At 41.6% G+C, this 27,647-nt stretch overlaps 2 protein-coding genes across 2 annotated transcripts; both read left to right on the top strand.

The window, feature by feature from the left end:
* The first annotated feature begins 2,842 nt into the window (after nt 1-2,842).
* On the top strand, nt 2,843-7,485 carry si:ch211-63p21.2 (FH1/FH2 domain-containing protein 1). Its single transcript, XM_004563494.3, has 9 exons — nt 2,843-4,061; nt 4,192-4,332; nt 4,469-4,651; nt 5,310-5,429; nt 5,505-5,666; nt 5,788-6,038; nt 6,401-6,629; nt 6,722-6,830; nt 7,014-7,485. Exons 1-9 carry the CDS (start codon nt 3,594-3,596, stop codon nt 7,040-7,042), a joined length of 1,692 nt encoding a protein of 563 aa, XP_004563551.2. The 5' UTR covers nt 2,843-3,593; the 3' UTR covers nt 7,043-7,485.
* A 218-nt stretch (nt 7,486-7,703) lies between these two features.
* LOC101478436 (heterogeneous nuclear ribonucleoprotein C) lies at nt 7,704-17,392 on the top strand. Its single transcript, XM_076881662.1, has 9 exons — nt 7,704-10,087; nt 12,639-12,684; nt 13,315-13,586; nt 14,347-14,419; nt 14,507-14,554; nt 14,684-14,850; nt 14,941-15,054; nt 15,439-15,590; nt 16,541-17,392. Exons 2-9 carry the CDS (start codon nt 12,680-12,682, stop codon nt 16,628-16,630), a joined length of 921 nt encoding a protein of 306 aa, XP_076737777.1. The 5' UTR covers nt 7,704-10,087; nt 12,639-12,679; the 3' UTR covers nt 16,631-17,392.
* Nucleotides 17,393-27,647: the final 10,255 nt, after the last annotated feature.

The raw sequence follows: 27,647 nt of genomic DNA, 5'->3' as shown, positions 1-27,647 counted from the left end.
ACAGCTGCTCTATTCTCATGTTCTGGACCTGAAAACAGGGTTTGATCTTTGGTTTCATTCCATAATACTGGACTTATTTTTCTACGGTTTGAACTTTGAGAGTGTTTAAATACGAGAGAAAAGTGTGAAAATGTTCATGCCTGTCTGAGAAAAGTGTATAACGTGTGCAGTGAGGGTTTTTACAGCCTTAAAACATCTATAATAATTGTAAAAAAAAAAAAAAGTTGGCTACTTCGCGGATTTCACCTATCACAGGTTGTCATTGGAACGTAACTCGCGCAATAAACGAGGGACCACTGTACTCTGTAACAATGATAAGATATGATACTAAACTGCCAGAATATTTTAATCCATATTGTTCTCTACCTCTGGCTGGGTTGTCACACCCTGGTTTTGTGAGCCGACAATACATCAGGTCCAGTGAAAGGAGAAAATGTACCATCACTGGTCACAAGTCCCGCATTGTTGCAATGAATGTGTGCTAGAAAGAAGTGTGGCACACTGGTATGTAATTGTCTTCAGAAAAATAAGACCTTCAGTTGCTTGGCGAAAGATGGTGCACATTCAAAGGCATGTGTTGAGTGGTTTGAATGTAATTCAAGGTCTTTTTTTAGCTTGTTCTAGAGAATCTTTGGCATGAAGCTGAAAGCACATGCCCAGTTCCTCTTAGATTCAGGTTCAGGATACTTTATTTGTACCTGCAGGTAGATTTGGTTTGCAGTGGATGAGTCATCAATCCTCACATGCACATTTTTCAAGACAACACAGAAAACACAGAGCCCCTTCAACATCATCTACATTTTGTTCATTTAAATGATAGCTGCTGAAAAAAGCTACTTTTACATAGTTTAGATTGTATTGTTCTGCATTTGGGTTAATGCATTTATGGACATAATAATAATAATAATAATAAATAATACTGTATCTGGATCAGTAAAACAGCTAAACGCTATCATTGCATTCTTTCTAGAAAACTGTGACATGGTCACTGATATATGCATCTTTATTATCTAACTAAATTGATAAGTCCTAGTTCTAAGTGACCTTGTAAATGAAATATTTAAAGCTCTAATTCCTGACCCCCCACTTCTCAAAAACATCAAACTGGGTACGATTATGGGTAGTTTTTATCCTGATCTTTATCTTGGCACAGGGTTACAGTCAGCAGTTGTGCCGGGACAGACAGAGAAGCAGTTGAAAAGAGATGCATACAGTCACATATACAAACACGACAACACAAATATACAGAGGGAGACATGGAAGTTCCCACTCATTTTAATCAAAAGAACTCACCCGGAAATGCCATTCCCAAGGGGGATCTGTCTGTTTTTGTACAGATGTCACATGATAACTAAAATATTGTTAGGTTAGGGCAGCTGACATTATGTCTGGTAACTGGGTAAGAGTCAACCTAATTCAGCCTTTAACTGCAAGTATGAACATGTTTTAGTGAACACACACCTCACTATTGGTACTAACAGATTTTTTTCTTAAAGCCCTTAACAGAAATGGTCTCAGTGGAGACGTGGCTGTAAAGTAGTCATTCTTAAGGAAGGAAAAATGGAGAAAAGGCTAAGGTATGCAGAACTACACAAGAACTGCACTGATGAGTGATGAATTCAAGTGTAAAATATTTGGTTGATATCAGTATATAAGGAGGAGGCTCTGTCATGGTTTGGAGCTGAATTTCAGCCAGTGGTGTTGGAGATCTGTCAAAACGACTTTTCATGTGTAAAAGTACCACCAGGTTTTTATCCACTATTAAATTCCACCTGAAATGCATTTGCTGCCTTGTTCTGCATTACAATGATCCAAACATACTGCCAATGCAGTAAAAGCATGCCTAGATAGAAAAAAAACACAGTGGAAGTCAGTCATGGATCGGCCTCCCCAGAGCCCGGACCTCAACAGCACTGAAGCAGTGCGGGGTCATTTAAAGGGGGCCAGCATGCAAAGAAGAGCTTTGTCTTAGCCTGAAGAACTATTCCTGAAGACTACCAAAAATTTCCCAGAGAGAATTCAGGCAGTGTTGAAAAATAAAGGTGGTCGTACCAAATATTGACTTTCATGCTCATTAGAAATGTACAAACTCTGTTTTTGCCTTAGATACTGTATTTCCATATATTTTTATATGTATTTCAATTCAATTCAAGAACTTGTTCCACCTATTTCCCCCTTTTCCAAAATGTAAATATGAAGGGTGGTCTGAGACTGTTGCAGTACTGTATATGCTAAATGAGCTTAACCATTGCAAATAGACCTCATTTTAGCCAAAATGTCCCTTGAGCCCTACTGCTGCTTGTAGACAGCAGGCCCACTGAACAAGATAAAGTGTAATTAGGAGAGGCTTAATGGCCTTGGGAGGGATCCGCATTAGAGCTGCACGTCGACCATGCAAACGACTCCCTAGAACACAACTGTGTATTTTGTGTTTTGAAATGCTACGATATTAACGATTATAACTTGCAATCTTACAGCAGTGTTTTTGCAGTTATGCTCACTGAACTCTGTTTTTTAAAGTCATTAATTTGTTTTCATTAAGGATTTATTTTCTGTTATGAGATGCTGTTGTACCCATGAATATTTTCTCCATTTTAGCACAAGGTTTAAGCAAAGGATTTACAAGCATGCATGGAATAATGGTGCGTCATTGTGTGCTTTGGCCTAATGTCGTGCAGTTACTGTTTGCTGATTTGTTGTCCACAAAGTTGCATGTAAAATGAAAGCAGGTCAACATTTGGTCAGTTGCACTCTTTTATGTGCTCATAGGGGAGAAGGGGAGGCAAAAGAGGAGGGGATATCACAGATCTTCAGAGGCAGATAGAGAGGTTCTGTATACACAAGTAGCAATACAAACAGGAGATCCAGGCTCGATAAGAAAATTAAGGGAAAGGGTGCAACTCAAATAAGCCGAAATTGATACACCAACGGACGAACGAGTCTCTCTCGCTTCCTCATGAAAGCGCCCTCGTTGTCACTTGGAGAACAACAGAGGAAGATGAATGTCGAGGGACGGCTACAGAGGCACATCATTTGGATATTCAGACAGGCATTCTTTGGATTTTCTCATCAGATTTGGATACAGGACTAAATACAACCTGTCAAAAATTGTAAGAATTTTCCTTTGTCTGAGGCTGTGAGCTTCTGGCACCCAGGCAAGATACCGGTGGACTTTTGGATCAAACACGGCTTGTCATTTTAGATGCGAGGGACAAACGCTACACCCTAAGGCAATTGCAGGTTACGGTGCAGCGAGAACACCCAGAGGTGGTTGAAAAATTGTGACTTGGGTGTGTGAGTTATGCACTTCTGTGGTGGACAAGTGAGGCAGAGCATCCACAGACATTCAGATGGATACAGAGTGTTTGTGAGGTGGTTGTTGAATGCATGGTGAGAAGACAAGGAAGGATTTAAGTTTTGCTTTATGTGAAAGATCAAGACGTGTGGAAGAACCTTATTCCTTTTTTTCTAATATAAAAAAGAAGTTTTCACTTTGGAGTAGCCTTTTATTAAGCAGGAAAAAGTAAGTATAGGTCGCCACGGTAATGGTATTGGATTTTTACTTTTGAGTTACAGGCAGCTTTGAAGGAACAATGAAGGAGCTGGAACAATCCAAAGAGCTGACCTGGGATTTTGACCAATCCTGGAGTTCATTGCTAACACCAGCTGCACGCCTCTGTCTCAACACCTTGGATTTTTCCGACCTCTGGGATGAGGAAGACAGCACAGAGGATGAGGGAACCCTAACAACTATCAAATCATCAATTTGTCTCCGAGCACCTCCGGCGCCCCCTCCTCTTCCTCCCCCACCTCCCCCTCCTCCTTCTCTCGCCTCACCTTTGCCCTCAGCTTCACCTAAAGATGGTACCGTTAAGTCTCGCACTTTGAAGCTTCACTGGAGGGAGCTGCAGAATCTGGCACCGCTCCCCAGGATGACACGCTTTGGGACTCAGACCATTTGGGCCAGACTCGAGCCGGTGAATTTGGATAAAAACCATCTGGAGTACTTGTTTAAGTCTAAAGCCAATAGCAGCAGTCTGAACATTGTTTCAGGGCGGCAGGTGAGACTGATGACAGAGACATCCTTTTGTTCATTCATCCATGTAATTCTGGTTTTCAAATAGCTACAAACTGATGTGCATTATATAGATTAAAATGCCTTAAATCCTTTTTTATTCCCCCTCAACACAGAAGCAGCCATCAATATCGGTGTTGGGAGTGAAGCGCAGCAACATCATAACTATTGCCCTGAGCAGCTTGCCCCCTGCGCGCCTCCTCCCCCCTGCTATCTACAGCATGGACAGCTGTGTGTTAGAAAGAGAGGACATTCAGGTACAGTAAAGGGTAAATCGCCCAGATTTCGAGCTAAAGCATTTTTGTTTGATGAACTACCCAGCAATACCCAGGTAAAATAAAAGGGTTACAAACTAGGTCTAAGATAATCTGTTCTACGCTCATTCCAAAACAGCGTCTTCAGGCACTGATCCCGACTGAAGAGGAACTCTGCCTGATCAAAGAGGCCAAGGCCCAGAACCCTAATGCCTCTCTGGCACCGGCTGAGCTTTGCCTCCTCACTTTGGGGGAAATCCCACACTTGAGCACCAGGCTTCAGCTTTGGGCCTTTGCTCTGGATTACGACTCCTTGGAGAGGGTAAATAAAAATCCAATAATTTCCCACTCACAGATCATTACATAATGAAGCTTTGCCAAGACCCCTTGGTGTCACATTTTTATGCACTCCATCAAACATTTAAGATATTCCCATAGACTTCAGTAAGTCTATAAATAGTCTGGTTTTATCAGTGTTCCTGGATGCATAACAGTGATAACCAAAGAACGGAGAGAGAAGCTTGTTGCAGATGGAAGAAGCTTGCATAAAAGTTGCCTAAAAAGGAGCAGCCAAGGCAAGCTCCTCTCGTTGTTTTTCTATGGCACGCCACCACTCCCACCCATGTGCAGTTTTCATTGCTTGTATTCATGCAGTATCATGGTACACTTTGAACAACACACAATATGTCAGATAATAACACATAAAATGTAATCAAACATGATAAACTACACTTTAGTGCACAGTTTGGAGAACCGCAAATAATGTCTTGCAAAGTTGAATGAAAGTGCAGGACAAGAGATGCTGCTGTATAAGGACACTGCACTTATACAAACTAACACAGGTTCTGCAGGGCAAAAACACCACTGTGATGACTTCTCCTAATACATCACCTGACTAAAAATAAAAGATGGATGTGATGGCTCAACTATTCTATATGAACCACCAAAACGCCCTCTAAATGTATACTCCTCTTAAAAAGGAAATTGCTGAGCCTCTCTTCCATCTGAAGTTGGGCATGGAACAACTGGCAGCCAGCCAGACCTTCAAGTACATCCTGGCGACAGTGCTAGCGATCGGTAACTTTCTCAACGGATGTAAGGTGAGTGCATTCCGACGCAAGCTTGATTTTGTCCATCTTTCCATTACTTCTTGCAACACATTGTTTTATCCCAAGGCCCGTGGTTTTGAGCTGAGTTACCTGGGGAAGCTGTCTCAGGTAAGGGACACACACACTCGCCAGCCCCTGCTGCACCACGTCTGCGTGTTACTGCTGCAGCTCTATCCAGAATCCTCTGACCTCTACTCGGACATCACCGCGGTTACTAAAGGTGGAAAGGTGTGTGGCTGCATCTGTGGATTTGCATTTGTCTAACACAGCTGATTCATTCTGAAGATCACTTATAGAGTCAGTTAAACCAGCAAACTGTGGAAAGCACAAAACCTTCTCTTCTTTACAGTGTGACTACTCCCAAGTCCAGTCTAACTTTACCCAGCTGGAGAGCCTGTGCAAAGCATCATGGGAGCAGGTGAAGCTGCTGAATAAAGCCGACGAAAAGAGGAAAGGAGGAAAGGGGGAAAAGATGAAAGGGATAGGTGATGAGGCCCTGGCCCCGGACGGTTCGCTCCGTCACAGGCTTCCGAAGATTCTGAAAGAGTGTGAGGAAAGGCTGAAAGTCCTAAGAGCCGTCCATCGTAGGGTTATCAACAGGTACTCTAATCATATTTTAAATGATATTTGTTAGCAAACAAAACATTTTCCATCTCAGTCCTTACTCACATAGGCCAAGCACTTTTTCAAGTTTCACTGCTACTTCCTGAGCCGTGGGGACTATTTGTACAGATGTTTTCCATACAAAGTGTACACATCCACAGCAGTCTGCTAGCAATACAAGGAAAAGCACAAGGAAGTTTTCATTGCAGCATCTTAAGCTTCTTTGTGATAAATTTTATCTGAAAGTTCTCTAGCAATTGGTGGTTTCCAGGAGGCCATGGATCTGCCAGTGGGTATGGCAGACTGACTGACTCCTTACTCAACAAGTCTTTGCTTACACCGTTTTTACTTTTTTCTAGGTTCCACTCTTTTCTCCTGTTCCTTGGCTACTCCCGGGCCATGGTGAGGGACACCAAACCGGAGGACTTCTGCAAAACCATCAGTAACTTTTCCCTGGAGTACAGGACCATGCAACAGGCTATCCTACTGCAGAGAGAAAGAGAGCGGGAGCGACAGAAAAATGCGACCGAAAGCCCGGGTCCAAACACCCCTGTAGGAAAAAGAAAAAATCAACAAACTCCATCAAAGGTTATTACACTAAATTAATTTATACAAAAATATTATAGTCAATTTGGGGGGTATGAGGGCACTATTTTATTAATCCATTCATACTCCTCCAGGACAATGATGAGCAGGGTAGGCTGGAGGAGGTACTGAGAACACCCGAGTCCATGTCAAGATTGGATGTTACTTTGCCTCGAAACAGGAAGAGGATGGCTGACCTCCAAGGTACTTTATATAATATGCTCATTCCATTTTTTGTATATATATATATGTACATGTATGTATACCCCCCCCCCCCCCCCCCCCCCCCAACAGCCCTTTTGAATGTCTCCCTACTTCTGAGGTCTCAAGGTTGGCCAGTATGATTGTCACGTGTCACAAATGAATTCCTTTTTGTTTACCTCACAGGTGCATTTTCTCGGAAAATGAAGTGGTGACCCTGCTGACATATGCAGAAGCAATGTGTGATTGTTATTAATGGCATTGTTGTTACACTGCAGCTTTACATTTAGAGCACTATACCAGTAAGAGATTGACAAGCGCATGAGATTTCACATGCTATTCAATGTTAATGAATAAAATGGTTTTGGTAAAATAATGGTTTTGATCAAATACATAAAAATATATTCATTTCTATCTCTGTCTTAATGGAACTAATTCAAATAAACTACAACTTCAACAATCAATTGGATCAAATCTATTGTGTATGTAACATTAACTGAATTTTTCATATTAGCTCCTTAATAAAAAATAAATAAAAGTAAAGACTCAAAATAGAGACTGGCAAGCGTGTCTGTTTTTAGGACTTAACCCCTGCTGCTCTCAACCAGTAAAACACTACAGTTGTGCCTCGGTTTCGGGTTAAAACAAAGGACAGCCATCAATGTTTTAGAGCCACAAACTAGCAGTGTCGTACGTACCGTCGGGTAGTCAATTGATTAGCATACATGAATGTCGTCATCAATGAGCGGCAACGGCAGTGGCAAGAGCACGAAACCTATCAGCGAAGAGATTAAACAGACACGGGCTCAGGATATCCAATCAGAAACTAGGATTCGGAAGCGGGCGTGGCCTTCCCCTGTCGCCAGTGCGAGTCGACGCCATTTCGTGTCCACTGGTTTCAAGGTGATACGTTGAGCCAGCAGCGCTGTAAGCGGATCTTTACCCGTGCAAGTAGAAAGAGCGTTGAATTGTTCTCATTTTTAGTGTTAAACTCCTGGTGAGTATTTTTAAATGAGAGATTTTTTTTTTACCTTTTTACCTTTTTTTGTTTTTGTCCTGACTTTGAACCGTCTTTGGGACTTTTTGTTTTTATTTTTAATGTGTTTTTTCCCCTCCTGGCTGGTATTCCTGAGACTGTGTTGGCTGTAGTGACGTACATTTTGTGATGGCACAAACTGCACAGAAACTAGTTTTAAGTAGCTTCCACAACAACATATAGACTTATATATATTTTTTATTATTATTATTTGTTTTTATTTTTTCGAATACGACATTTTAAAGGCTTGATTTTTGTAGGGATGCCGTGTAAAACTATGATTTATTTGCGTGTGCTCTAATTTCTATGAAGATAAAATATGGAAGGATTTTCTGGACAGTTTTGCCAGAAAGAAAATAAAAGTGTCGCCGTTTTTCTGGGAATATGTTTTTAAATTTTGCATTTTATTCTGGTCCTGTGTTTTGCCTCCACTTGAAACTTGTTATGCGGTCGTTTACAACGAGTCCTAACGACGTATTTTTCCGTTTTCTGTGTGATTTTGGCGGTGCTGAGGCGGTGTGTTTGCCGCAGCTGATCTCAGGAGTCCTGTTATTTTGCAGGCGAGATGTTTTCCCTCTGTGAGAAGCGGGGGCGTTTTTGGAGGAACATTAAAGCAACAGTGCTTTTATGTATCGCACGTTCATGGACGGGGGAGGGAGGGGGGGGGATGTAACACTGGCACTACAGAATTATGCATTTGGTAATTTTGATATAATTACTCATTTTTTGTGTTTTAACAATCTTGGCAATGTACTCTGAGCTGTGCAGCTGCTTAGACCTGAAGTGCTCAAGTGGGCCTGCTGTAAGGCAGGCTTATAGACCTATGTGGGGTTTTTTTAGCCTTTCATTGGATTTAAAGCTTTATGAATTAATATTTATATACTAATAAACAAACTTATAATCAATTATGCAACATTTTACAGTGGAAAGTCAATGAAGTCTACTTTTTTTTTTTTTTTTTTTTTTTTTGACCCACCTTGCTCTACCCAACTTCCACGGTCCCCAAGTGGGTGTGGTCTGCAGTGAAGTGGCCTTAAGCAGGGGTGTTGTTCTGACCCCTACATGGAGGGCAGGCAGGAGGCCAAAATAAAGCACCCACCGCCCTTTTCGCAGACCACTGATTCCTTTGTGGGTCAGTTTACATTAACATAGAAGCTCAGATAGCAAAATTGTTTTTTTTGTGTTATAAATGATAGAGTTCAGTGAAGAGATGCAGATTTAAAATGTCAATTTCTCCTTCAGAATCCCTGGTGTTAAAGGTAGTATAACAGCTAATCCAGGTTTATCGTTCTGTAGAATGAAAAAAAGTTAAATGTAATAAAGTTGAAGTCCTACTGAACTCACTATCATGTAATTATTTTTAAATTTCAGGATTTTTCCAGAAGGTATAAAGTAAAAACACTCTTTGGTAGGTACTACTTTTTTTTTTAATGCAGTACTCATAATCACCTCTAGGGGCACTTGCACTCCAATTTGATAAACACCGGTTTCACAATATTACCAGATCTGTTAAGAATAAAATCTTCATCTTTATTCTAGCTGTACTAAATGGACAGAACTGTACTGTACATCTACAGGAGCTGCTCAGTCATGGTAACCCAGGCCATGAAGCTCCTGGTGCACAGTGTTTGTGCTGATGTTAATGCAAGAGGAGATTTGCAGCTCTGCAGTAATTTGCTTAGCAGGGGTTTTGTGACCTTTAAGCATCGGCGACCCCGGTCTGTAACTTTACAACATCGGGCACGCTACTACTTCAAAATGCTTCCATCTTGCAATAACACCACTTAAAGCTGATCGTGGAATATCTAAGATCGAGGAAACCTCATCAGAAGTCCAGTACGTCTGTACTACCTAAAGTGCATATAGTTAAACAGTCATGAGCTGTAATAAGTATCTTTATTGTAGATGTGATTTTTAAAATGTCTAATCATATTTTTCCATTAGTGTTTTTAAATTTTGGTTTAAGAAGAAATTCCTTGGAAAACTTGACTTCTCATATTCCTGGATCTCTTGTCACCGCAGTGTGATGTAGAGCTCACAACTTATCCTAAATAAGTGATGAGCCGCTTTTGTAGCGTTCATGTTTTTTGCCCTGACGTTTTCTCCCCTGCTTGTTGTGATGACAGCATCAGAACAGTCTAGAAACCTTCTTTTCTAATTTCTACCTTTTTTTTTGTTTCCCCCGTTTAGTTTTTGAAGCCACTTTTTTCAGCAGCAGCAAATCGTAAGTTGGTCTACACTTTTTTGTTTTTTCACCTCAACTTTTGCATCATTTTTTTTAATATATTACTCCACTTTCACCCCTTTTTGGCATTAGTCTATTTTCTACCTCCCCCACCACCCTCTTTTTTTTCTTTTTTGTTTAAAAGTAGAGAGTAGTTCGGGGGGCTTTGGGTGCTGTAAAAGAAGAGAAATCAGCCACTTAATTTTCAAACTGTTTGGCCCTAATGGCCTCATAAATGCGCCTCCCAGTTTGTGATAATCAGATGCATCATGCTGTTGATTGTGAGTGGTCCAGTTTGTGTTGGAGCTGATTGCTGGATAACACCTCTTCAAATCTTCCCACATAAAGTGCTTAGATGAAGGAAAAGCACCGACAGAGACCAAAAAGAGGACTGTTTCTCCTTCTTTGGAGTGATTTTTTTCCCCTGTTCTTTTTGTTGTGAGTGTGCATGTTAATTGACAAATTAAAAAGTGCTCCATTACTTACGTAAACACAAAGTTGCCTGCTCTATAAGAGGCAATTATCTGTCCCTAAAGTGGCTTTTTACTGCAGCATGCAAGGGAAATAACCTTAATGAGTGACTAATTCAGTAATCACTAAACACTGATTTTTTTTTTCTGCCCCTTTTTTTCTTTTTTTTTAAAATTCAGATATTTTTTTAACAAGTTCCATTTCACCTTTTCACCTCCATCATCTCTGATCTGATTTGGAAAACAAATCAAAAGAACCTCTGGGGACGACCACGTCGCCACTTTCTGCTCCCTGAATGTGTATTAAAAAAACCTCTAGCAGAGCTGCTCTTGTCATTTTGTCTCGTCTGTCTTCAAGCATGAATCCTGAGAGCTGCAGTGTGTTGTCACAGTTGAAGCACAAACACAAATCCAACACTCAGAGGGAAGCTGAACAGTGAACAGGTTTTTTATGGAGTTGTAAAATGAGGCCCAGATGAGGCAGTGGATAAGAAAAGTTCCACAGAGGTGTGTTGAGCCATTAATGAGTGACTATAATAAGCAGTTGTTCCTGAATAATGAGCCCCCACATGTTGAATTTAGAATTAAATCACAAGGGGACCACAAACTATCATGCAATTGAATAGAACTGGAAACGTAACAGGCCTGCAGTGAATGCTAGTTAAAGGAAGTGAACACAAATGGCTCCAAATATCATTACACATAAAAGACAAACAAGGTCCTCCAATTGATGGGCATGTGCCCAAAGATTTGAAAATTGCAAAATTGGTGTTTGCAAGATATTTGCCTGTTTCAGTCCAAACACAAGCTTCCCATCCACATGCCTATAACATACAAGGGTTTAATGTTCCTTTCTCCATCTTGTGTGTAAATATAACTTGACTGGTTGTGTTTAGCATCAGACATTCAGATCACACTAGAGTGCACGTGTGCCTTGATATTCTTGCCTAAACCCCCCACAAAGCTTTAGAAACAAGCTAAAGAGGCCACAGTTGTCCCCGGCACCTCCTGAACACGCCCCATGTTGTAGACGTCCTGTCAGCTCGCCAAACAGTAGACGCATCCTGGCCAAAATCATGCAGTGGCAAGCAGCGCTTTCAGCTGTGGCCGGAATGCTGTAAACTAATCCTCTGCTAGGAGTCACCAGCCAGAGCGGGGAGAGGCTGCTGGGCGCCGTTGTTTTGGCAGCTGAGGCGTGACTTTGCAGTAGCTGAAGTGGTGGATAATGAGATGAATGACTCTGGGGACTGAGCAAAGAAGATCATTTCCCGCATGCTGGGGTTTAAAGTTTACTACAGAATTGTGACCAGAATAAAATAAAGACTTCTTATGAAATCACCCTTTTCCTGTAGTGTCGCTTTGACACTGCATTCAGGGACTTGTCCCCCTCTCCTGCAGTGTTACATAACTTTGCAGTATTGGCCACTGGTGAGACAGCAATCCAGCAACAGTGTGGCAAGACTGTACTAATTAAAATCAACGCTAGTACGCCACTGACTGCATGCATACACTGTGCGTTTATGCAGAACAGCAACAGGAGAAGCTTCCAAAACTGCACCGATGCAAGTGAAACATGACGTGATGCAAAACTTTCATGTCAGCAGAGCCGTCAGAGGGGACTCTAACATGTGGCAGCCAACATGGCGGATTGTTACTGGCATACACCGAAAGAAGGGGATCGTACCTGCAGACTCGCGAAGTGCACATGACGCAAACTTCCTGGTGTGCGACGATCCAATTTTGATGCAGTCGGCACTTCAGAGGTTGCTGTGTTTATTAAGCTGTACAACACATTTTATAAGCTTTGTCCAGCTGCTGTAATGCAAAGAAAATCATTTTAGCTTCTTCACCCTCTGTGGAGGATGAAGGTTATTGGATTTGCTCACGAGTGAATATGCTTGTTTTTGTCATAACAACAATTTATCCCACAGGTTTTTAAAATATTTTAACACCTCTTTCCATTTTAATCCCCTTTTTTGGCCAAATATGAGGAAAAATCTTATCTTTTGGAGGTGTAGCAAAAATCCCCCCCACAGTCTCCATGTTTCATAGCTTCTCCACGATCCTCTTCTCTCCAACAGACACAGACAGGCAGACCTCCACCGACCCGAGTACAGACACAATGGAGTGAGTGCTGGCTGCTTCATGACCCGATCACACTGTCTACTCTGTCTAGTATCTATTTTTAGATGCTCTTGATAGTGCAAACTTGCAGTTAGTGTGTAAGGGGTAAGAAGCACAACTTAAAGTTCCTTGTGCGTAACAGTAATTGCAGTGGCATTCTCATATGATTATAATGAGGCTATTATGTAATTAGAGATAAATGAACTCAGTTTGATTAAAGAGAATTAATACCTGTATTCACAATGACGAAGCATGTGAAGCTTTTCATACACAAAATGCCAAAAATTAGTTGGAACGGCTGCTGGTTTTAACATTTTAGAAGTCAGGTTTTCATCTTTGGATGTTTTATAAACTATTAGATCAAAAGAAATTCATCAATAATCAATTCACTGACTATCATTCTGAATTCTCAAAGGCAGTGTGATTCAAGTCATACCGTTAAAGAACTTGAAGGTTCAACACTCACACTGACCTTTGAGCAGAGATTATCATTAAACTTTAGTACAAGACAAATCTATATCACACCTTCTTGTTTCTCTAAACACTGCTGACCTCCACATGCTGACCTGCTTTTCTTTCCCCACTGCTATCTTCACCCATGCACTCACCCTTCTCTTTCTGTCTCCCTGCCAGTTGGTCATCATCCTCCTCCTCCAGCCTGATGGCCAGCAGCAACGTGACCAACAAGACCGACCCCCACTCCCTCAACTCCCGCGTCTTCATCGGCAACCTCAACACCCTGCTGGTCACCAAGGCCGATGTGGAGGCGATCTTCTCCAAGTACGGCAAGATCTTCGGCTGCTCCGTCCACAAGGGCTACGCCTTCGTCCAGTACTCCAACGAGAGGAACGCCAGGGCCGCCGTGGCCGGGGAGGACGGCCGCATGATCGTTGGACAGGTGCTAGGTGAGATGGAGGAAAAAAACAGCATGTTAAGGTATTGCTTGGTAATGTCACTGAAGAATAAAGCAAGTTAACCAATAATATAATACTATTTGCACTACATTAAAGACTTTTGGAAGTGTTAGATAGTATATTTTGTTACCATATTTTGTGATCTAGGTATGCCTCCTTCTGTGCAGCGTATATGTGATATAGGTAAAGTTGTGGCAGTAGCTTTATATTTACTGCACTGAAAGCAAAATCAGTCTTTCTAATTTGGCAGGAAAGCAAATGAATACATTTTCCAACCTCCTATTTTTCTAATCACGAGTGCATTTAGAAAATTGTATGGAGGCACAAAGTATAGGCTGTAAATATGTTCACTCCCTGACTTGTATCTGTTACAATGTGCAGTTTATTTGCTCACCTACAGATTAAAATCTGGGACGTCCTTCCCATTTCACAGTTTAAACACATGCTGCTGCCCTCTAGTGTTACAATCAAGTAAAATGAAGTAAAGAAAGAGGAGAGTTGCTTCATATCCACTCTGAACAAGAGCAGAGGAGCCTCTCTGTTGTTCAGGCAAATAAAAATAAACGTGAGGACTTATTTGCCGATACAGTCTGTTAGAGGTAAAACCTGCACTAGTCTGACAAAAATAACATACCAGATGGAGATGTGGTGTGATGTGTTTGATGAAATTTCACACATTCTCTCCCATAGCGTTTTTCTTTCCTGGATTTCTAGTCCATCCTACCTTACCTCGATGTTTCTCCTCCTACAGACATCAATCTGGCAGGTGAACCGAAGCCTCATAGATCGAAGACAGTGAAGCGATCTGCAGGAGACATGTACAGGTGTGTGCATGCTGCTTTGCTCTCAGTCACAGTGCAGCAGCTTTAGCACATTGCTGGCTAATCTTTCTGTCCCCTCTCTTTTCACAGTTCATCTTTTGATTTGGACTACGACTTCCAAAGAGATTACTATGACAGGTAAGCAGTTTATTCTTTACACATGTAAGAATAATCTGCCTGCTGCTCAGCACATTTTTGGCCAGCTGGGGGGTTGTAAAGCAGCTTGCAGAGCCAGTAAGCTCAACACTTTGATGCTCTCCTTCTCAGAATGTACTCCTACCAGTCCCGGGTGCCTCCTCCTCCTCCCCCTCTGTCCCGCGCGGTCATCCCCTCCAAACGTCCCAGGGTGAGCCTGAGCAGCGGAGGGAGCCGACGAACCAAGACCAGCTTCTCCTCCTCCTCCTCCAAGAGCAGCCAGAGAACTTCACGTACAAGTAGGTTCCTCACAGAGTCATCCATGCCGTCTTTACTGGTGACTTCCAAAGGTCATCTCAGTAGTGGCTTATCCCATACTTCCCCTACAGTGAAGGCAGATGATCTACAGACCATAAAAAGGGAGCTTACACAGATCAAACACAAGGTGGACTACCTGTTGGAGAGCTTAGACCACATGGAGAAGGACCACAGCAAGAAATCAGGTGGGTCCTACTTTGATTTTAGGGCAGCCAGGCATCACATCAACAGCCTAAAAACCTCCAATGTGAGACCAAGAATGCATTTACAAACAGACACGTGTACGTGATTATTTACTTGTCTGGTTGGCATTAGCTAATACCAGTTCAAGCAAAGTCCACTTCTTCCAAAAGAGAAGATGTCATTTTTTTTCACAAATATATTCTCTGTGACTCACGCTGCACAAAGATGAGTCATGGAGGTGCTTATGCAAATGTTAAATATACATTTCATGCACCCAGCGCCATCAATTATATAAACGTTTCAGGTATGGAGCAGACTGGCAGAAACAGAAAAATCAGCTTTTTATTTGAGTGTTTTTGTGTGTTTTTTTTCCACCCTCTACTCAGAGATGAAAAGCTCCAAACCTGAGCCAGGTGAAGTGTCTCCTCTTCACTCATCTACCTCCAGCAAGAAGGAAGACAGTCTGAAGAGGGGCAAAGAGAGCCGGGAGCTGAATGACTCAGAGGAGGAGGGGGACCTGCTGGAGGATGAAGATGAGGTGAGGACAGGGGGAAAAGGAAAGGAGGACATCAGCAGCTGTTTTAAACAAGTTGTTGTATGCACATAGTTTGTTTTCAGCTATTATTCAACAGGCGAATTTAGTGCAAAGAACCTAACATGATTTATTTTTAAAACCATAAATCCAAAAAAGTTGGGATGATGTTAAAATATAAATAAAATTATTTCCAAAAACCATAAAACAATATTTCTTTCATAGTAGAGCAAAGGAAATATCAGATGTTTAAAGCTGGACATTTTACTGTTTTGTGAAAAATAGAAGCTCATTTTACCGGTCCGTGAGTCGTTTGGTACCGGGCCACGAGAGTTGAGGCTCAGGTGTGAAATGTATGGTTTTCAGGGTTTTTATCGGTTTTCAGCGTTATTTTGTTATCGTTTTAATCGTTAACTCGGTTTTTCTGGGTCTTTTCACGTGTGTTATGAATAAATCTTCTTTTTTTTTGGTACCGGTACTAGTTTTATTTTGTTGTATTTATCCGCGACACCTTAAAGGCCGGTCCGTGAAAATATTTTCGGGCATAAACCGGTCCGTGGCACAAAAAAGGTTGGGGACCGCTGATCTACAGAGCATAACGTCATCAAAAGATTCAGAGCATAAGGCCAAAGACCAGTATTGATCTTCGGGCCCTGAGGCAGCACTGCATTAAAAACAGACATGACTGTGTCATGGAAATCACTGCATGGGCTCAGAAACACTTTTAGAGATGTGGAAAAGCTTCATAAGTGCTGAAAGGTATACAGATGAAGTCTTTGTCGGCAGAGGCCTTGCATACGTTGTAGATATATATTGATCATAATCATTGCATTTGATAGTTATACTTACATTTTACACACCGTCCCAACTACTGTGGAGTTTGGGCTTCATTTGCTTGATCCATGTGTCAAATACTGACGTTAACCTTTGTCCTGTGTGTGTGTCCCTGTGTGCAGACGAAAAGCAGAGGGAGAGAGGACGATGATGATGATGAAGGTGAGCAGGAGGAAGGAGAAGACGATAGTGCTAACGGAGATGAATCCTGAATGTGAAACACACACACTCACATTTCTCCACACCAGACTTGTACGCAGTGGTCATGTCTGCTGAACTGACTGGACAGTTATTTACATCATATGGTAGCTATCACTCCTCTCATGTACAAATTCACAGATATGAGAAGTACTTGTTTCAGAATTTTCTTTCAAGTCGGTAAATATACTCTTTTTTTTTTTTATTTGACTTTTTATATGAACATGTTTCTGCTTCTTTCACATAAACAGCAAACTCAGCCGAGCTTAACTGTAACGTTTTATGTGTTTGAACGATTTGTCACAACGGATTAAAGAACTGATTGAAAAATCGAGTCCCTTACCAGCTATTAGCTAGCTAGCTCAAGTGCCGCGGTTTGAACTAGTGTGTAGTCTTTAATGTTGGTGGGCTCCTGCTAGACGTTTTAACATTTAAAATGTATTGCTGATCCAGCTGCTGCACAGCTGCCTCCTAACCAGCAGGTGGCAGTGTGTCCCAATAAGTGGCCCACACAAAGGCCACAAAGAGTACTTCTTTTGTTCTCAGAAAATCTTGGACTTCTGCTTGTCGGATAATGCCACAAGCATGTGCTCGTTTGTGGCCACACAGATCCTCACTGGTCCTGAAATAGTCTTGTGTGCTGCGGAGGTGTGATGACCTTTACTGACCTTGACTTGTGTAATGCAGTGATGCTCCATGTTTGTTTGTGTCCGTCTCTTCTGTTTCCTGTTTCATCTGACTGCACTGGTAAAAGTGAATAAACATGTTTTCCAGTGTGGAGCCTCTGTGAGCCTTTCATCCAGTCCAGATGCACACAGTCGCTGTGGCATTCAGGTGGGGCTAAATCAATGAACTGAACTGAGAAACTGCGTTATGCAACAGTGTGCTGAGTTGACAGGTTGAGGCTTCAGTGAGCAGGATTTTTATAACTAATTTGGTATTTTCTCATATACCTCCAGGTCCATGTAGTTAGTTTTAGCTCTAAAATTCCTACAAAGGTTTGTTAACAGCTGTGCACACTGACCCTTCACATCACACAAGACTTGTGACTCAGCTGGTCGAGCGGCTTGTCTACCAATTAGAAAGAAAGCAGATTGATCGCGGGCTCCTGTACTCTTCAGGCTGCATGCCAAAGTGTCTTTTGGGCAAGATGCAGAAGCCCGAGTTGCTCCTGATGCATCCATTGGAGTGAGTGTGTGAACGTGAAAGTGCTGTATGAATACTGTATTTTTCGCACTATACGGCGCACTTAAAATTAAATTTTCTCAAAAATATACAGCTTACAATCCGGTGCGCCTTATGTTTGAATTCTGGTTGTGCTTACTGACCTCAAAACGATTTTATGTGGTACACAGCGCTCAAAAATCTGTCAAAAAATGTTTTAGTGCGACTTTGGTAATCTACGAAGCTGCATCGCTTGATGGATTGTTGGAGCATTATGGCTACTGTAGTCAGGAGCCTCGCGGAGTAATCTGGGTCCAAAACGCCGTCCGCTTCAGGTCCCAAAATCAAACGATCACTGCGGCATCACTGAGTTAAAAACTGTCTAAATTCTTTCATCTTTAATAAAATGATCAGCGTTGCTGCTTTACCAGGTGTAACGATTAAGTTTAATATCCAGGCAGAATGTATTAAATTTAACTGAGTTAGAAGTCAGCAGGAAGTTAGCTCACTTGTTTCCACCTAAACATGCTATATCATGTTTAGGTGGAAAATAAATCAAGGCACTAAAAGGCATCATTCCCATCATTGAAAACTTAGAAATCGGTTTCTATGACAGGTAAGCAGTTTATAAGTACCGTAGTAAGGTTTAAAACTACTTAAAAAGACACACAGACTCAAAGTAACTGGCAAAAGTGTCTATTTCGAGTCACTTTTGCCAGGTGTTCTGGGAATCCATCCTACCCATTGTTTCTACACATGCGCACAACATGAAATTAAGTGCCAAACCGTCTTACCTTTGTAAATGTGACGTACAAGCATACTTTAACAGCTATAATTAAGTGGCAAATCATCCTACCTTTGTGAATATGAGCTAGAAACATACTCTGACGGGTAACATTACGTGCCAAACCATGCTACCTTTGAGAATGTGACCTACAAGCATACTTTAACGGGTAAAATGAAGTGGCAAACCGTCCTGGCTTTATGAATGTGGGCTACAAGCATACTCAGATGGGCAAAGTTAAGTGGCAAACCGTCATACCTACTTACATTTGTGCTGGAGTTACTCTGCGACAGCAGAAATGTGTCAGAACACCGGTCCCAAGTCCACAAAGGGGGAGGGTCAGAATTGTGACATTGAAAAAAACAATAATTGCTAAAATATATATATATATATATATATATATATATATATATATATATATATATATATATATATATATGTAGTTCTAAACATATTTTAAATGCTTTTGGGTGTTTTTTACTCACTTCATGTCTCTTCCACAATGTTATTTCTCTCTCCTACGTCTGTTACAATTACCTGCGCATGACCAATTATGCAAATTAGGCGATTACATCATTTAGCGAGTTCCAGCGACTTTTAGGACAGCCAATAGCATTTTTCTTACTGAGGAGTTGGCAACATTACAGCTATCACTTCCAACATAAATGAAGACAGAACTAAACAGCAGTGACATTTGGTTACTTAAGTTGGACTAGCTGGTATATAATGATGTGCTACGTGACCGCTAGTGACACAGCATAACAAACAGGTGAAGCTGGAGGATGAATGCTAACTTTTTTTCCACTCAATAAAAATTAACGTGACGGTTCCCGATGGTTAGGGACAAATGCAATCGCAGGTCAGGATGCTGTAAAAAGACCAAACTTCAGTCAGAAGAACAACTGAAATAATCAACTCGAGGTCATTAATATACTGCAACAACATGGGAATAGAGCAGCTGCGAGAGAATTCAACATTAATGAATGAATGGTACAGAAGTGGAGGAAGCAAAAATATTTATTCACTGGATATGAAAGGTGATCTCTTCGAAAAGGAAAGTCACAACGAGCTCTCCTTAGAACACACAGATGTTCTCAAGGTAGGTACGACTTTTTTAACTTTCATCACTGAGCACCCCGACCTAATGAAGCACACAGGAAAAAGCAACAGAAACCGAATCTCATGTCAGACACCAAAATCTGCAGGAAGCTATGGAGCCTGTTTGCCCAGAGCTTAATGAATACGCGTCGATGCTGCTTCCTTGTTAATATATGTCACGCAGCTTGGAGAACTTAAAGCTCTGTGATAAATGGAGGAACGTGAAGCCGGCAGGGATAAAGAGGAGGAACAACTAATCAATAAGCGGCGGGCCTTGGGGTGAAGGGTGAATAATGGGGGGGGGGGGGGGGGTATGGCAGACAAGCAGGGTGAGACTGATAATGATAGTATAGATGATGGATGGATGGATGCACAGGTCACAGAAGAGTGGAGACAGATGGAGGAGGCGCTAACAGATGGAGAGATGACAGGAAGAGCGGAAGGAGGGAAGGGGGCGGGAAAATGTGATAGTGGTCTAACAGTTAAACAGTTAAAGTGAGTGATTGCAGAGTGGTTTGAGCTCGGAAGGTCCTGAAACACTGTTGCACAGGATGGAAGATGGAAAACATTACTTTTTTATATCGGAGGCTTAAAGTTTTTCTGAAACTGTACTTCCGGGCCTCCGTTTAGATAATCGACTGAAGAGAATATCAAACAGTCCCATTACACAGCAGGTAACACTGTTGCCCTTGTGTTCCTTGCAACAAATGACAGCATTTTCAAGGAAGCTGCGTCACTCACCGTTGCAGCTGCGACAATGAGTTGATCATCAACACGTTTTTGAATGCCCACTCTCTGTTCGCATGCTTGCACCACACCGTGTCTTCAAATCAGTTAAAAATCGAGGTTAAAGCATGAACTCGCATGACTTGAGCACCGTTAACATGCTGTTATGTTATAGATGCCTTGAAAGCACTTCAAACTGGCGCAGTGAAGGTGAGTATGCCTAATAACACACGAGGTTCCCGACAATACCTGAAATTGTGTTAAATGAAGCAGTTCAGGTGACGATGTCCGTCTGCACGACCTCGCCCGCATACTGTCTGGGCACACGCCACACTGTATGACTGTAACTAAGTGAGCATGAATGAAATTAAAGTGGTGACATTGCAGTGGGTTGTTAACACTCTACAGAGGTGTGAGCTCTATTATCTGGGGAACATTTCCCAGCCCAGCAGACTTGGTGGGCCTGCAGCACAGAAGAGCTTCTTCACAAGCAGCCGCAGTTGTTCTCACTTTCTGGTTTTGTCATTTACGAACATACTCCGCAAAGACTTCACGTGTTTAGATCGTTGTCCTTCACACATTTGGGTGGCACTTTGTGAAAACACACTTACTTCACTTTGAGTTCCTAAAATCTTTCTGCAGTGCCATTTATGACTGATTTTCTTACATCAGCTCATTTTTATGCGGTTCAAATACAGTGGAACCCCGACTTACGAATACCCCATTTAACGAAAAATTCAAGTTACGAAGGCACTTAACAGCAATATTTCTGCCCGTGTTACGGCAAAATGCCCACGTAACGAAATCCGCTGGCTCTGATTGGCTGAGCCCACAATGCCCACAATGCCTTCCAAATCATGTGACAACCTCTTGGCATTTGTACTTCGCTGTTCCACTTGAACGACATATTGTTGTTGCAGTTAGCAATTAGCCTATAGCCTATCGTTCACTCAAAAGGCGCGATGGGTGCTTCAACTTACGAAAATTTTTGACTTATGAAAGACCCTTGGGAACTAATTAATTTCGTAAGTCGGGGTTCCACTGTATTTGAATGCGCACATGGTTAATGGTACAGTTGCAGGAAAAACTGGACACCATCACACAGCCATAATTATGGCGTCTGTGGGTGATGAACTTGAGATTCAAAGACAGATCTGCAACCGTTAACTTCAACTGCCGTCTTCAAAGCAACTCTGATGATGATAAAACAGCAGTAATATAAATTCAGCCTGCTATGGGTTTGCAGTGAATTGGATCAAGTTAGTTGCATGCAATCTGTTTGAGCAAATGCGTCAATTAGCCATGAAAAGTCAGCAAAATATTGCAGCTCAATCGCAGATTCAATTTTTTTCTTTTTCCAATATGTACTGCTTCTTGACCTTAGTAAACCATGTGCACTAGGTCGCAGGTTTGATTCCGGCCCATCCAGAAAGAAGTCTCAACACCAAAGCAACAGCTAAATGAGTAGCAGCCTTGTTCTCAATTTGACTCTACTGAAGCATTTAGTGCCTGATAGTTCATTAAAAATGTACCTCTGCTTTAAACCATTAAGTCACTCTATCCTGTGACTGTACTGAGAACAATACTGCAGACAAGTCACCAGAAAAACAGCCATAAATCATTGTTGTAGTGGTCTTTGTGTCACGTACAACAGGAAAGGTGTAAACAGTGTTCATGAAAGGCTGTAGTGCTTTCAGGTGTGTCAGCTGAGCCCACCTAGAACAACCTGAACCAGCTTTCACAACTAAACTGTGGCCAAGCGATCCATCTTTCTTTTAGCATTGCTTATGCTTGTGTTTTGTGTTATGCAGTCATGCACGGTCATGCACATATGCAAATATCGTATGTAACCATTGGCTGAGCTAGTAGCATTGGAGTTTTTTGGGTGAGATTTACAGATTAAATGGGGCTCTGGAAGTCATCCTGAAACTCTGCGGCAGTTTGGGTTGGGTGTAAAAACCTAACAGAGATATTTTCCAATGGGAAAAGAGAATCTGCAACAATTCAAAAGGAAATAAAAGTGACACAGGCATGAAGAAGGAAAAGACTGACGGTGAGCGAGGGAAGGGAGATAAAACCAAAGAAATAATTTGAGCCACCGAGAGGTCGTGGGGAGAGATGGGAAGGATGAGAAGGTTGGGGAAAGAGAAGACAGAGGAGAGAGATGAACACGAGCGGCATTGCAGGACTGCACAGAGGTCGTGAGGCAAGGAGAGGTGGGGAGGGGAGGGGGAGGAAAGGAGGTACAGGGATGGAGCTGTAAGTCTCCAAGGAGATTTCTGTGTCACTGGGAGCTCTTTGTGTGAATGTGTGTGACTGTACGTGTGTGAGCATAAAAGTATCTGAGTCGGTGTGAGTCTCAGAAAATCACACCAGGCTGTTCATAATGTGTGAGCTTATTTTTTTTTTTTGAATGTGTGTGTGTGTGTGAGAGAGATAGATAGCGGGGAATAGATAATGTGTCAGGAAAACAGAATGAAATACAAGTTAAACATCAGGAGAGGAAAGTTCACTGCCTGTGGGTGTATTTCACTTTGGTTTCAAGCAAAACAGCTAGCTTTACGTGTGTGTGTGTGTGTGTCTGTGTGTGTAAAACAGGCACCGGTAGCACAGTGGAAACTGTTTTAATTGTCTGATTTACACGTATTTCCCCATCCATTAGATGCAGTAATAACTGATGCACTAATGGTCATCAAGGCTCTGCACTGTAAAAACCTCCTGCCCTGAAAATATTCTCATTCTGCTTTCAGTTTGGGCTTTTCAAACTAAGAAAATGTGTCCATATTTGACCTGCTTCCCCTGAAAAAACACCAAATGTACCCCCCACCCCCGCACCCCGTCCTTCAGAGATACTTAAAGTAAATTAATCTTTTTTTTCTTCTCGTTTTGTTTAAATTCAAGTCAAGGTGTCCCTATTTTAAATACACTGCTTCTAAAGGGCAGATTTCTCCACCTCCAAGGCTCAGTCTTGTGAGCATAGTGACTGAGCACATCTGGCATAGAAGATGTAGCTATATAAGGCCAGATACGCTGCCACATGTGTCTTAAAATTTATAGATAGTAATAGGTTGCGAAAAGCTCATCATCATTGTGAACAACCAGGATAAAAAGTTCTCATAAATTTATCGTAATGTCCCAGGTCTTTGGCAACAGCCTAAAGACCTGTCTAAAGAAACAGTCCCACCCACAGTGTAGCAGACAAGCTCTGGCCTTCAGTGGGATTAAGGAGAGAAACAACAATTTAACCAGTCCACATTTTGGATGTTCAGATTTCCCGCTGACTCAGTCTGACTTGCTTTGGCCCACATCTATGTGGGGTTAATTGGAATTGGTATGGATGTGAGTGTGACTGGTTGTCTGTTTCTCTGTGTTAGCCTATGATGGATTGGTGACCTGTCCAGGGTGCAGCCTGCCTTTCCGCAAACATTGGCTGGGGAAACCCACAGCCAGCAATCCTGTTTGGTTAATTAATTCATAAAAAAAAAACCCTGATAGATGGATGCAATAAATTACATTGAGCTACCTTCCTTGTTTCTGCTTTTGCTCCGGATGGAGAAATAGTAATTCCTGCCTTAGTAAGATGGATTGAAAGTAAATGTATTGTGCTGCGCAAATGTTTAATCTCTTTATATCTTGGTAGGATAATTAGGAAATAGGTGCATTGGCTTATTGAAACATGCATACAAATATTTGGAAATGCAGTGTATAGCCTCCTGAGAACCAGCCTATTCATTTGTGTCCTCTGTGATGGACATTTGTTTTTCGTCTATACCCTTGACTTATTTGAGCTATTCTTATAAGTCATTATGTACTAAATAGAGAACATTATGGGCTTTCCATTGTTATCCCATGTTTGGGTGGCCTCTTTTAACTCCAAAAAAGTTCAGTGGAAAGATAGATTTTTCCTTGGTTCTCATAAGGTTAAGGCAAAAACTGTTTTTATCATTCTAATGAGCTTGAAAGTCGCTATTGGTATGTCCACCTTTATTCTTTAGCACAAGGTTTCTCTTTGACAAGGTTTCTTGTAATTTCTTTAAGTAGTCTTAAGGAATAGTACTCCAGGCTTCTTGAAAGACATGCAAAGCTTCTCTTTGGATGTTGGCTCCCTTTAGATGATCCCGCACTGCCTCAACAGTGTTGAGGTCTGGGCTCTGGGGAGGCCAATCCACGACTGATGGTGTTTCACTGTGTGTTTTTCTATCCAGGTATGATTTTGGGATCATTGTCATGCTGAAAAATGAAACTGCTGCCAATCAGATACTTTACCAATGATATTTTATGGTGGATCAAATCTGATGGTACTTTTCTGTGTTCAGAATACAATCAGTTTTGACAAGATACCAAGTTTTACCATTGGCTGCCGCTGATTTTCAGTTCAGGTCTTGTGATTTTCAGTTCAGGTCTTGTGTTTTTCCCTTTATTCTGGCTTCTTCACCGCCAACCGAGACCATTTCTGACGAGGCCTCGGTGAACAGTAGATGGATCAACTATTGGTCCACATACATTTCTTGGGTTCTGTCTCAGATCTTTGCTGGATTTCTTAAGAGATGGACAGTTTTGTTGTTGTTGTTGTTGTTGTTTTAGGCCTGTCACTACTACTTTTGTGTCATTTGTTGGCAGAGGCAACACATTCTGTCCATTTTTCCTTGAGAAAATGACAGTTTCTCACTACTACCTTCTGGGATAGTTTATATTAGGAAACAGAGCTTTGAGCAGGCAGGTGAGTGCCACATTCAGGCTGATTGGAACTGATTGCTGGCAGTGAAATGTGTTCAAGACTAAATGTGAGTCGGCTCTAGCCTCGTGGTTCTGGAGCCTGCTATGATTTAATCACACCAGAGAAGTGGCACCACCTGAGCCTGCACTATTTATGACTGAGAGGTTTTTTTCTCCAAAGCGACATTATGAAGCCGCACGACCTTGAAATGACATCTCCCGAAGACAGAGAGATTTATTAAAAAATAACTGAAACAAAGATATTGATTCTTACTATTACTGACATTTTGCAAACTTAAATAATTAATCTGTTGTTATTTTCTAATATTTTGAACCAAAAAAAGAAGAATACTACTTTGAGTTTGTTTTTGTTTTTTTCCTTCAGTCTGTTGTGGCTGCACTTGGTTGCCCTAAATTTAGCTTTACAAAGAAGATTCCAACTGTGTATTTGTGCGTATTCATGTGAGTTTGTGTGTGTTTGGAAAAGTAGTATTGTGTGGTGATTGCCCCCTGTGACTAGCCCCCTAGCTCCTGTGAATATAAATGAGAGAGAAAAGGGAGGTTCCCATTGGAGACAAATCGGAGGGAGAGAAGAGGAAGAGGAGGAACTGTTGCTTTGAGCTTATTGGACTCCATTTTAGCAGGAAAACTTGGATTGTTTTCCTCCTCCCATTTCTTTTCTTTCCCAGAGTGTCCCTCTTTGTGTTTTCCTGATGTGTGCAAGCTTCTCTAATTACTACTATCCCCCTGTCTTTATGCTCTTGCCCTACATCTCTCCCTAATCCTTACCCTTTTTATTTCCACCACACTTCATCGCTTTCCTTCCATCCTTCTGTCCAATCTGTAAATCATTAAAGACTCTCCCTCTCTTTTCCCTCTATCCTTCCTTCCCTCTCACCCTCTCACTGTTGACTGATCTGACTGTAGCCTCAGATTAGATACGACCCTGCAGGCATAATCAGCCGCCAGCTTTCCTGCTCCTCGCAGATAATCTGCTTGTGTTCAGGAACACAAAAATCTGCCGATAAATCTGTTTCCCACTGTAATACATTTATACATGTACACCACACTGATGCTTCTGCTAGCGGCAGAGAGCACCGAGTGGAAAATACACCATCCTACTTTGCTGAGGTAAAACTAGCAGCATCGCAGTATTGAAACACTGTAACACACATTCTCCATTTTCAACCTCAGTGAAGGGAATAATTCAGCTTGTTGCGAAACATGCTTCTTTGCTTTCTTGCGGAGTTAAATGAGATAACCGACACCACTCTGATGTCTGGAGCTATGGGATATTTCTTGACTGGGCAAGAAACTTCCTGCAGTAAAACATCAAACATTATTTTACAGCTTCCTATTATTACATTTGAACATAGACAACATACCTGTCCTCTTCTGGTTTTGGGATAGCAGAGTGCTGAAGTGCAAAACACGTAAACGTCTACAACACTCTGCTGACTAAAAACTTCAAAGCTCCAACCTCCTTTGACATTTACATCAGCAAAGAAAACAAAACAAAAAAACTGCACCCATGGGATCGGTTTCAGTGGCCAAGCAGCTCATGTAGGTGTAATGTGTAAGGACTTCAATATCTTTGTCTCTATACTGTATTCTCTTTACAGGCCTACACGCAGAAGCTGTAACTAATTTGTTTCACTGCTTTTAACATGATGAAGGATTCCTGGTTTAAATTAGGCTAAAGTTGACTGAAAAAGTATCCTTTTTACTTTTAAGAAGCTTTTAAGCAGATTCATTGTTATTTAACTTAGATATTCATATACACAGTAAACAACCTCTAACCTTAAAACCAATAGTATATCGAAGACAACTTTTGAATGCAAGTACCTGCAGCTACTTAGTAGCTTCTTATGTCTGTTTGTTCCAGCAAAAATTGTATGAATAACACACAGAGTTCTTGGAGTAAATTTATGTTTACTGTCTGTCATTATATACACACACATATGTGTGTGTGTGTGAGTGTGTGTGTGTTTGATTCTAGAATACTTTGGTATAAAGAGGAGTTCATGGTCAATTCAGTGCCTGCAAGGTGCCCAGGTCCTTAATTGTTTAGTCTTTTTCTAATTATGCTGTCATGAACTTTAAGTTTTCTATGTCCTTAACAATCACGATGAGTCTCTCTCACGTTTTTTGCAGTTTCTGAGAATTGCATGGTCTGACTTTGCTAGGACATCCATCCCCGTGGGAGTCCTGTGAAAACGTTATGATCCTATTGTGTAAAATATAATGGGGTCATAAATGAGCCCATCCTGTCATTCAAACCTGGTCACTTATAGGGTGAGATTAATAGTCTCTCATACTGTGACAGTAATTAACTGTACAGTAGTGAAAACCTTTTGACCTAACCTGGGCTGCTTTTGCCACTTCCAGCCTCGCTTAAGGAACCGGCAACCATGTCATCCAGATGTCAACCAACTGCTAAGACACATCTGACATGCTAAATGTGGCCCATTGGAGAAATGCAGATGTGCAGATGCAACGTTTAGGGCAAACATGCAGTGCATTCTGGTCCCTGGAATATAACT

The sequence above is a fragment of the Maylandia zebra genome, linkage group LG3 (genome assembly GCF_041146795.1).
Source record: "Maylandia zebra isolate NMK-2024a linkage group LG3, Mzebra_GT3a, whole genome shotgun sequence".
NCBI classification, from domain to species: domain Eukaryota; kingdom Metazoa; phylum Chordata; class Actinopteri; order Cichliformes; family Cichlidae; genus Maylandia; species Maylandia zebra.
Note: the sequence above shows the minus strand (reverse complement) of the source record. Positions and strands in the feature narration are given on the sequence as shown.

Coding starts and splice junctions, on each gene's coding strand:
- si:ch211-63p21.2 (XM_004563494.3), top strand. CDS start 3,594: ATGAAGGAGCTGGAACAATCCAAAGAGCTGACCTGGGATTTTGACCAA. Junction 5,430..5,504: donor ACTTTCTCAACGGATGTAAG/GTGAGTGCATTC, acceptor TTTTATCCCAAG/GCCCGTGGTTTTGAGCTGAG. Junction 6,039..6,400: donor CATCGTAGGGTTATCAACAG/GTACTCTAATCA, acceptor ACTTTTTTCTAG/GTTCCACTCTTTTCTCCTGT.
- LOC101478436 (XM_076881662.1), top strand. Junction 13,587..14,346: donor GATCGTTGGACAGGTGCTAG/GTGAGATGGAGG, acceptor CTCCTCCTACAG/ACATCAATCTGGCAGGTGAA. Junction 15,591..16,540: donor TGCTGGAGGATGAAGATGAG/GTGAGGACAGGG, acceptor CCCTGTGTGCAG/ACGAAAAGCAGAGGGAGAGA.